We start from the raw sequence: 10,666 nt of genomic DNA on the forward strand, positions 1-10,666 counted from the left end.
ATATGATATATTGGATGCTATATAGAAACTATGTCTTATGCAAGATATGTTTTTTTTCTCTTTCCTCATTTATTCACTTGCCACATCATTTTTTATTTTAGATGTCAGCTTATTTAATGCTATGGATACTATTCTAATAATGGCCTCATGAACCCACGCTCCATCAGCAAATTTTCTTTATTCATTTTCTTTGCTGTAATAGAAATGATGTGCTAAAATACGTGTGAGCAAATCGTATAAGAACGCTGTTAATAAATGCAAAAGTATTAGAATTTAATACTATGTGATAGTCTTAGTATAAAACAAGATTTTATACTTAAATAGGAAAGATAATTGACGAAGCATCGGCGTTGAAAGCTCTCTCGACATATTCCATTCAAAAAAGAAAGCTTTGTCGACATAAAAAATAGTCAAACGGAGAAAACCTATCAGTACTTTGCAATGCCTGTCTCTGTTCTTCTCATGATGTATATGGGTCCTGTGAAAAATTGAGTGTCTAAGTATTTTCAGGATTTTTCTTAAATAACTTTGAGTGCCATAGTATTTTCAGGATTTTTCTTAGAGTTCTTTGAGCATTGGAAGTATTTTAATAAATAAAAAAATTAAATTGGAAAATCAAATTAAAATCCCCTTCTGAGCTCTGGGTCAAAATCTAGCCCAACCCTTGTGTTCTTCCCAACCAAAGTCTATACTGTTTCCCCTCCTCCTTCCGCTCGGCCGAGCAGTAGCATAGAAGTAGCTGCAGCCAAAGACCATTTCGCTTCCCTTTTCCCTTCCGGAAAAAGTACACCGAAGGTCCCTCAACTTGTCATCGAGTTACAAAATCGTCTCCAACCGCGAAACCAGGTACCAGGCGTTCCACAACTAACAAAACCGTTCGCTTGAAGTACTACGGTGGTTTTGACCCCGGTTTTGTCCGACATAGCGGCTGAATCAGCGTGGGACCCACGTGGGCCCCATATGTCAGACTATCCACGTTCTCCTATTTCTTTCCTTTTCTTCTCTTTTCTCTTCTTCAGTGGGTAGGCGACGGGGCCAAGACTGGCGGCGGCCGAAGTGGATCAGGTCACGTGTGGTTCTCCAATGAGGCGGGGCGCCTGCCACCACCGCGCTAGGTTGAGGGCTAGGAGCTTGGCCTCCGTGCCCACTGCCGGCCGCCGTCGCGGCGCCATCCTCCTCCTCTCCCGCCTCTCCCCGTCGACGCTCGCGCCTCCTGTCGACGTCACGCACGGCCGGTGCACGCCCGCGCCATGGAGCTCCACCAGGCTGCCGCCGTGCTTCCCCACCGCCGGCCGTCGCGGCGTCGTCCTCCTCCTCTCCCACCTCATCCCGTCGCCGCCCGCGATGCCCGAGCCTTCCCGCCGCCCGTTGATGCCCGCGCACGCTCGTTCCTCCCCATTGACGATGGGGCAAGGTCGACGGCGATGGGGGCGATGGAGATGCCGCTCTCCCAGTCACGCCGCCGCCGGAGTACGAGATGCCGTTGATGATGTGGGGTGTGATCCAGGGGAGGAAGGAGTGGTCGTCTCCCACGTGCTCGCGCCCTACTTCCTCCGACCCCGCCGGCGAGCCCGAGGCCGTCGAGCTCCCCTCCTACTTCAAGGTGCTCCAGGAGCGGCTCGACTTTGTACTCTGCCTCGGCCTCTCCACCGACGACCTCTCCTCCTACCTGCTCCTCCTCGCCTGCTCCATCCGCAAGAACACCTCCATCGTTGTCGACCTCACCCCCATCGTCAAGTCCCTCCTTCGGTGCACGTTGGTAGATCGATTGATCTCCACGGCGGCGCTTCACTACCACCACAGCCACCAGATCAAGGCGTCGATGCCGACTTGGCTGATCGTGAAGGCTACCCCGCAGCCGAGGGACGGGGCCAAGAAGCTGGCCATGGCAGCGTACTCGGCGCTCTTGTTGTCGCCGTCCGTGTGGCAGAAGGCGCAGGACGCCAAGAAGAGCAAGGCGGTCGGCGTCGACGCCGCCCTCCCATCATCGCCGAGGATCACTTGCATGGGGCAGGTCAAGGGTAGGCCGAGGAGATGCTTGGGCGCGTGCCGCAGCGACCGTCCGGCCGTGAGGGGTAGCTCAGGTCTACTGGAGTGGCTCACGCTGGGGCCGTTCGGGCGGCGGTAGAGGCGGAGGACGTCGTCGCGGGCGTGGTCCATAGAGGAGAAGAAGAGTGATAGAGAGGCGGAAGGGAGAGAAGAGGGGGGAGAGAGAGAGGGTGTCTGACATGTGGGGCCATGTGGGTCTCACGTTGACTCAGCCGTCACGTCGGACAAAACCGGGGTCAAAACCATCAAAGGACCTCAAGCGAACGGTTTTGTTAGTTGAGGGACGCCCGGTATCTGGTTTTGCGGTTGGAGGACGATTTTGTAACTCGATGACAAGTTGAGGGACCTTCGGTGTACTTTTTCCTTTCCCTTCCTCCCACTGACCTGGCAGACCCAGGCATTAGGGGTTTCTTCTACATCTTGCCGGGTAGTTTTTGTAGAAAGCTAGAGATGTTTTTATAGCAGTTTACGGCTGGGGAGACCAGGTACAAAAGCAGAGTTCTTTCTACCCAACACAAGGCATAACCATTGATAAAAAGACAGCCAAGAAAGGAAAACAACAAATCTAAAGAAACTAAAGCTTCAGCCGACTCCAGTTCTGGACATTTGTTGAACAGCCTCCATGATCTTCCCTGCCATCGTCTCCGCCTTCGCTTCTTCTTCTTGCTTCATCAACTTATACCACGGTCGTATATAAAACATCACACGAAAGGCAATAGTCAGAGGGGTGCATAAAACTTTCTTTCGGAAGATCATGTCGTTTCTGTTAAGCCACAAAGTTCAGGCAGCTGCCCCCAGCAGCATTATCAAAGGACCATTGTTTTTATCACGGTGGCCTATTATATCAGACAGAGAAAAAGTAATCAAAGAAGCTAGGACTTGAATCTCAGGCAAAGGCATCACTGATAACACACTAGAGAAACTTTGCTATATGTGGGGCATTTAAACGTAATTCGGTCAGCATCTTCCAGCTCGTTACAGAGCACACAAAGCTATGAACCCTCGCAGTTCTTGACTGAGAGGTGGACTGAATTCTATCTCCGCAGGCTAGCCAAAGAAAATGTTCCTATAAATGACTATTTACAAGCAATAAGCACTAAACACTTACACGTACATACTTATAATGCTAGGACTTAATTCTATCGAGAGACCACTCCCTGTTAGTCTGCTAGCATGGTGATGGTATTTTATGAACTCTTACATCATACCAGGCATGGAGGAATACAAAGGATGGAAAAGGTTATCATCACTTGCCGCCTACCTCACTTTTCGTGCGGCATACCCGCATCCAACTGCATTTAACTAACCTAAGCATCATGCTTATGCTAATAAATAATGTGACTAATTTCCTCGGGACTCCCACCCTTCGGATGGAGAAGTTAGAATTAGTGCAATCCGTTAAGTTCATTGTGAGACTGTATTCCAAAGTCAAAAGAGCAATTGGCCTGCAAAAATAAAGGAGTAGCACAAATGACTAGCCTAATTAAGTGAAGCATATAAATAAAGTACAATCTACTTATAGAACACTTGACTAATAGACTAGTATATGAACTATGGACACTAATAAATAAAAAGATAATTCTTTTGTTGCAGCTATAGTCTTACAAGAAAAATAAAATAGTAAATACATACCAGAATCTCTGAGAGAGACTGTAGGACCGGAGACTATTCTAAGCCTAACTCCACTATTACTAGAGAGAATATGGAATGAGAGAATTTGCTCCTTGAAGTGTGTATTGTGAAGTTAGAAGATCCTCTCCTTTATAGCCTCCAATGAGGCGTTATCTGGCGGTTACTGAGGTCAGTGCACCTGTAACCGTCGTTTGGGAGCTATCTGGAGCGTCCATGTGGAAAGTGGCGATGAGAGGAGTCAGGGGTGGTTCGGCCTCTCATCACCGACCTTCACCAGAGGTTGCCATTTGGGCCCCTAAGGCGGCTGCGGATGGTTTGACCCCACTTTATGTCGGTTTGAGCTGACTTGTGGGCCCATCAATCCATGTACTCGCATGTGATTCACCAGAGGTGTGTTTCTTTGCATGCCGACTCATTTCTCCTTTAGTTCAGTGTATAATTCATGCATCCATAGTATTTCTCTCCAATATAAGTGTAACTACATTATAAATTATATATGTATAAGAAATGTTAATTCTTCCTTTATTTATTAAGGTAGTTGATGGTCAAAATTGGTAGTTAACAACTGTCAACAGAGCCAGTGGAGATGGAAGCTGATGCAATGTTGGAGGCGGAGGTGGCGGCCGGAGCAAGCAGTTGGTGGCGGTGAAGGTGTTGCGGTCGCCTAGTGAATCGAGAGAGAGGATTCTTGGAGTGAGGGGTTGAGATAGAGAGGGGGGTTGAAGAGAGATGGTTCGGTCAGATGGAGCGAATAGATAAGGTTACACTTGTTACTGGTGATTGGTAAAAATAACAGAGTTGTTTGATGTTATTTTGTCCTATCTCTAACAGATTAAATTTATAAACCCGTCACAGGATTAGGGTCGGCTATGACGGGTTGACAGGTGAGCCTAACAGAAGTTATCGTTGTTGGATGTATATATCGACCCGTCACATGTAACCTTCACCTGTGAAGGGCCTTAGCCCATAGCCTCTTTGTTAATGTCCTCTAGTCGAACCTTACAGATGAGACCATTCGTGATAATATATATATATATATATATATATATATATATATATAATCACGGATGGTCTCATCCAGGAAACCACCCAGGATACGTAATAACTAAAACGCTCCCCTCACAACCAACCTCCCACCCCCCTACCCCCCACCCCCCACCATCACTCCCACCAGGAAACCACCTTTCTCTCTCCTCCTCCATCCCCAACTGTCCCCCACTGGCACTCCAGTTCGCACCTTTTCTCTGTCTAGATTTTTCTTCCCACGTCCTTCTGTTAGTCAGTCGATTTCCCACATCCTTTTCTTAGTAAATGATTTACTTTCAGTTGACTTCTCCATTCAGTAAATGTATTACTCTACTGATTTACTCTCAGTTGATTTCTTCTTTCAATAGATGTATTACTCTCTGTTGATTTCTTCTTTCAGTAAATGTATTACTCTTAGGTAGTTCTCAGCCCTTATCTCATTCCTGATTTTTGTACCCACATCCTTCTCTCGATAAATCATTTACTCTCAGTTGATTCATAATGCAAACAAGCTCAGAATTGCATAGAGGACACAAATATATACATAACAACAACAAGTGGTGTTTGCCGGCGATGGCTGCTGCCGCAAGCTCCGGACGGCGCGCCACCGCACCTCCAACGCCGGCAACCAACCCAAAAGGGGTGGACAGCGACGGGCGTAGGGGAGGCTATGGCGTCGGCGTTGCATGGACGGAGGAGGTGGCGGCACTGATGTGGGCAAGAGCCTGTGGTGGACGACCACCGCTAATGAGCCGCCGCTAGATTCGGGTGGAGGAGGTGGCGGCGTCGATGTGGACGGAGCTGGTGGAGGTCTGGAGGAGGACCGCCGTATCTGCTAGGAAAAAGTACGAATTACCCCCCTAAACTTTCATGGTCGTCCGAATTACCCCCCTCAACCACAAAACCGGATATTCTTCACCCCCAACTATGCAAACCGGACGAATTACCCCCCTCGACCCAATCCATGGTGGTTTTCGTCTACGTGGCGTACACGTGGCACTCCAGTCAGCATTTTATTTTTTAAAATGGTGGGACCCACATGTCATACCCCTCTTTCTCTCTTCCTCTATCTCTCTCTTCCTAATCTCTCTCTTTCTCTCTCTCTCGTGGGCGGAGGCATGTGCGGCAGCGCGCGGCGTGAGACGAGGATGGGGAACCAGACAGCAGCGTGAGGCCGCGGCGGCGGTGGTCCAGGTGGACCTCGCCCATGGCGGCGGCCGGCGCCACGACGGCGAGCGACGCCGTCCGCCTCTCTGCCATGGCCACCGCCGTGCGCGCCACACTCCCCCTCCCCCATTCCCTCTACCTCCCCTCGCCGATGCTTCCGGCCGGCAATGGCGTGTACTTGACCGGCACGCCGGCGGCGGCTCTGGCGCGGTAGTGCTCGTCGACGACGCGCAGCATCTCCACCACCGGCGGCAGCGTCTCCTCCCGGACAGCACCTGTGCGTGCGACCCACTTCCCTCGACGATGGCGTGTACTTGACCGGCACCTTCCTCGGGACGCCGACGAACGACAGCGCCGGCGCCAACGCCGGCGGGAACACGTGCTTGAACAGCGACCCGACCACCGGGCACTACTCGCAGCCTAGCATGCCAACCATCAAAGGAATGGAGGTGTGGAGGCGGCGGCAGCTGCACAGCCACTCGTACCGGCTGCCAGAGCCGTTCCGCGACGAGGTGCTCACGGCCACACATTTCTCCATTTCTAATCACCTTGGATGCATGCTCTGCCGCCACCAACCATGTCAGTAATAGTAATCTTGTATTGTCTTGTGTGCTCCATGTCTGCATGCTCCATGTATGGTGGGCTGCGGCGAAAACAGCAAGGACATCGCGTTGGTCCTCATCGGCGTCGCCAAGGAGGTGCGCCTCACGACACTACACCATGACACTGGATTACTAACACACATCTGTCGGCAAAGAGAAACAATTACTGATAATCTATTTGTTAGTAAAAGATTTTGACGTACTATATGTCGGGAAAACTGCATAGTGAGACATATTATATGTCGGTAATTCTAAATGTATATTTTATCAAAATATCTGCCGGCAATAGTAATAGTACTAACCAATTATATGTGTCAACAAAACTTAGTGACCAGCTATTTGTCAGCAATGCTTGGTGCGTTGGATCAAGATCCAACCGTCTAAAATAGATGGAGGCAAATTAAGTGGGGAAAGCACCCCCAGCCATCGAGATCCATCGGAGGATGAAAAAAAAAACACCGCCTAACCCTAGCCCTCCCCTCATCGTCTCCCATCGCGCCGCCACCTCCTCGCTCCCCATCCACAGTGCACCCCCACAATCCCTGCCCCCGAGCGCACCGAAGAGGAAGCCCTAGCTCCTCCACAATCCCTGCCCCCAAGCTCTCTCCATCCCGCGCTGCCATGCCCAATCCCCCTCCGGAGATCTGGGCGTCGGCGTGAATCAGATCGGGGCGGCGACAGGGAGTTCGAAGCACGAAGTGGCGGCATCGAACCGGAAACCCCACGGCGAGCGCCATCCCTTCCTGCACTTGCTCGATCCCTCCCCTCCTGCCGCAGTCTGCAGCCATGGCATTCCGATGTAGTGGGCTTCGAGCTCGAAGGCGGCGGGCAGGCCTGCGCGAGCACCGGGGGAGCAGGAGCTGCGGCCGTCCAAGTCGTGGGGGATCCTCATCTTCGGGCTTCGGCCTCATTGGCGCCACCACCACCACCACCACCTTAGTGGTGAGAAGGTAGCAGAGCAAACCCCCCTCCTCCCCTCTTCCTTGTTACTTTTGTTGATAGTAGACGACATGGTTAATTGATTGTTCTATACAGCTCTGCTTTTGACGCGCCAAGCATGCTAGCTTTGCTGGTTTAGTTTGACGCCTTCCGTGATGACTGATTCCATTTAGTTGTGGCTATTAATTTGCTCTTGTGCCTGCAATTCAGCATCAAACGCTCCAATTAAGCTGTTTGCATCGTTTCCTGCCCAAGGTCCTAAATCTTATCTTAAGATTGCAAGAGCACTTCAGATGGGTAAACCTTGTGCTAGGCAAGTACTTCACTTCCATCCTCATCTTTGCGAGGTGTGGTTTGGTCTTGTTGCTTGTGAGCTGCTCTAATTCGATGAACTGATGTTGGATTTGCAGCTACTATGTGACCATTGGCACTCTGATAGACAGGCCAGCCAAGCTTTCTCTGGATGACATCAAGCGAGGTTGGTGTGGTGAATAATGTGTTAGTCATCCCAGCTAGGCAAGCCTTCTGTTTGATGATATGTCTGAGAGTTTCTCAAGTATTTCAGTGTTTTTATTTTGTGTCTGCAGGAAGCGGCCCAAGTACAATGTCACTGCCACTCTGCAGGTGGACTTTGGTGTCCTTGTGGTGTATGTAGATTCTGATAGCTGGATTGGTGTGACATGCTTTTAATTTGGTAAGTGTGCAGGGAACAGGAGGACCGAAATAAGCAAGAGTAGGAAGGTGAGGGGCATAACATGGGATATCTGCGCTCTCGGCAATGGTTGGTGTTCTTCACTTGTCAATCTTGTTTGTTCGCCAAATGTATGTTAATTTTGTTGTTCATAGATGAATGAATTTAAGTGTTTACTTGAACTGCCTTCTGATATATGAATGGTCTCTACAACTGCTTGCCGGAAGGATGAATATAAGTGTGTACTTGAACTTTGCAATTTCCTTCAGTTGAAATTAGGTGGTTGTCTATTCTTACAACAAGCAGTCATTATAAATGATATACAGCCCTGAGACTCCAGTTTCTAATTCACATTATGAAAATGCTATTTACAGTATAATGCCAATAGTGCTGTTAGTTGGAGCAAAACGTTGGATTCAGTACAGCTAGATGATTTGTTTCTGTTTCGACTGCTAGACATCATTTTAAATTTTGTCATATAGTTGATTAAATGGATCCCATGTAAACTAGTTTCAGTTATATTTTGCTCTATCATTCGTTGATTTATTAATTACCAGTCGTAATAGTGGGTTCTGATTTGACATTTCGGTTGATTATCAATTGTCAAACTCTTTTGCCTTGTAACTGCAGCTTTAATTCTATAAGTGAAATCTCCCCATAACATAGAAGCTTTTGATGCTCAGTTGTCAATGCATTTCTTATCTTGGTTATACCTTATATCTAAGCAATACACTTTTACATTACAGGTGCATCAATATATCAAAATATACATGTGAACTTTTGATATGGATGAAGTGAGCCTGTACCTTCCAATTCGATGCTTTTCAGGATATTTGCCAGCAACAAGATGTATACAATATATAAATCTGGCCAAGTCCAGATAATGTAGTTATTTTAGCATCCCCTTCTCTTATAGACCATTATATGTTCCATCTTTGGTGTCATTTCAAATTTGTATATATGCACTATTCCCACAATTCCTAGCTGAGCTATGTGATTTTTTTACTTGTATGTTGGATTCACTAATCTATTAGTGAAATTAGTGAAAAGTACACTTAATTTGTCATGTGTTGCTTGTTGTGATGAGCTCCATTTATTTTTATTTTTTTTTGGCCTGATATATTCTTGGTGTCATATTATCTGCCGGGAAAAGTATGAGTCATGTCACACTATTTGTCAGCAAAGATCCATATGTCGGAAAAGGTCCGTCTGTCAGGAAAAAATATCTGTCGGCAAAGAGCAAAAAACCATTGCCAAACTATCTGTCAGCACAGATTATCTGTCAGGAAAGACCTTTGCCGGCAGCACTTGTCCTGACAGACCATCTCTGTCGGGAAACAAATTACTGACACATAGTTTGCCACTAGATAGGGTCTTTGCTGAAGATATGTAGTAAGGAAACTTGGGGCATGGTGTAGTGCGACCAAGTCGACGAAGGAGGCCACGATGCCCGCGATGTCCAAGCTGCTCGCCAAGTATGCCAACATCCACCTGAGGCCATAGGTCAAACACCTGTGTGAGGGCGGGACGCTGGTGTTCGTCGACGGCTCGCGCGTCGTCGCCCTCGCCGCCATGTACTGCACCGGGTACATCTACTCGTTCCCGTTCCTGGACACGGACAGGATGGTCACCATCGACGACAACCGTGTCGGGCCGCTGTTCGAGCACGTGTTCCCGCCGGCGTTGGCCTCGTCGCTGTCGTTCGTCGGCGTCCCGAGGAAGGTGCCGGCGCCATGGTTCTTTGAGGGAAGTGGGTTGCGCAGGTGTTGTCCGGGAGGAGGACGCTGCCGCCGGTGGAGGAAATGCTGCGCGCCGTCGAAGAGCACTACCGCGCCAGAGCCGCCGCCGGCGTGCCGATCAAGTACATGCCATCGCCGGCCAGAAGCGTCGGCGAGGGGAGGTAGAGGGGATGGGGGAGGGGAAGTGCGGCGCACACGGCGGCGGCCATGGCAGAGAGGTGGACGGTGTCGCTCGCCGTCGTAGCGCCGGCCGCCGCCGTGGGCGAGGTCCGCCTGGACCACCGCCGCCGCGGCCTCACGCTGTCGTCCGGTTCCCCCTCCTCGTCTCACGCCGCGCGCCACCGCGCATGCCTCCGCCCACGAGAGAGAGAAAGAGAGAGATTAGGAAGAGAGAGAAAGAGGGGTATAACATGTGGGTCCCACCATTTAAAAAAAATAAAATGCTGACTGGACTGCCACATGTATGCCACGTAGACCAAAACCACTGCGGATTAGGTCGAGGGGAGTAATTCGTCCGGTTTGCATAGTTGGGGGTGAAGAATATCCGGTTTTGTGGTTCGGGGGGTAATTTGGACGACCGCGAAAGTTCAGGGGGGTAATTCGTAGTTTTTCCTATCTGCTATGAGTAATGAGTTGCATGCATCAGTCCAAACCAACGACATGCAAGCAAGCTTATATATATATCGAACCATGCATCAAGAACGTGAGACTCAGTGTTAACCGGTAAAGCAAATAATCTATCGCTAGCTTCTATACAAGTCAATGGAATACTCAATCTACAAATGAATCAACTAGTTCTAAAAAAAACAAATGAATCAACT

At 49.2% G+C, this 10,666-nt stretch overlaps 1 protein-coding gene and 2 pseudogenes across 3 annotated transcripts; all 3 read left to right on the forward strand.

The window, feature by feature from the left end:
- The first annotated feature begins 1,083 nt into the window (after positions 1–1,083).
- Positions 1,084–3,100, forward strand: LOC127776941 (uncharacterized; annotated as a pseudogene).
- Positions 3,101–6,909: 3,809 nt separating this feature from the next.
- LOC127775871 (sulfite oxidase-like) lies at positions 6,910–9,172 on the forward strand. Of its 3 annotated transcripts, XM_052302181.1 has the most exons (6): positions 6,910–7,426; positions 7,626–7,728; positions 7,826–7,893; positions 8,003–8,039; positions 8,129–8,196; positions 8,853–9,172. In XM_052302181.1, the coding sequence occupies exons 2-6, from the start codon at positions 7,709–7,711 to the stop codon at positions 8,888–8,890; spliced, it is 231 nt and encodes a 76-aa protein (XP_052158141.1). In that variant the 5' UTR covers positions 6,910–7,426; positions 7,626–7,708; the 3' UTR covers positions 8,891–9,172. The 3 variants fall into 3 exon arrangements, 1 of the variants encoding a protein (XP_052158141.1); XR_008018050.1 differs by lacking the exons at positions 6,910–7,426; positions 7,626–7,728 and having other exon boundaries at positions 7,821–7,893; positions 8,115–8,196; XR_008018049.1 differs by lacking the exons at positions 6,910–7,426; positions 7,626–7,728 and having other exon boundaries at positions 7,821–7,893; positions 8,122–8,196.
- Positions 9,173–9,561: 389 nt separating this feature from the next.
- On the forward strand, positions 9,562–10,010 carry LOC127776942 (flavin-containing monooxygenase FMO GS-OX-like 9; annotated as a pseudogene).
- Positions 10,011–10,666: the final 656 nt, after the last annotated feature.

Source organism: Oryza glaberrima, chromosome 6 (genome assembly GCF_000147395.1).
Source record: "Oryza glaberrima chromosome 6, OglaRS2, whole genome shotgun sequence".
NCBI classification, from domain to species: domain Eukaryota; kingdom Viridiplantae; phylum Streptophyta; class Magnoliopsida; order Poales; family Poaceae; genus Oryza; species Oryza glaberrima.

Coding starts and splice junctions, on each gene's coding strand:
- LOC127775871 (XM_052302181.1), top strand. CDS start 7,709: ATGGGTAAACCTTGTGCTAG. Junction 7,894..8,002: donor TCTGGATGACATCAAGCGAG/GTTGGTGTGGTG, acceptor TTGTGTCTGCAG/GAAGCGGCCCAAGTACAATG. Junction 8,197..8,852: donor TATCTGCGCTCTCGGCAATG/GTTGGTGTTCTT, acceptor TTTACATTACAG/GTGCATCAATATATCAAAAT.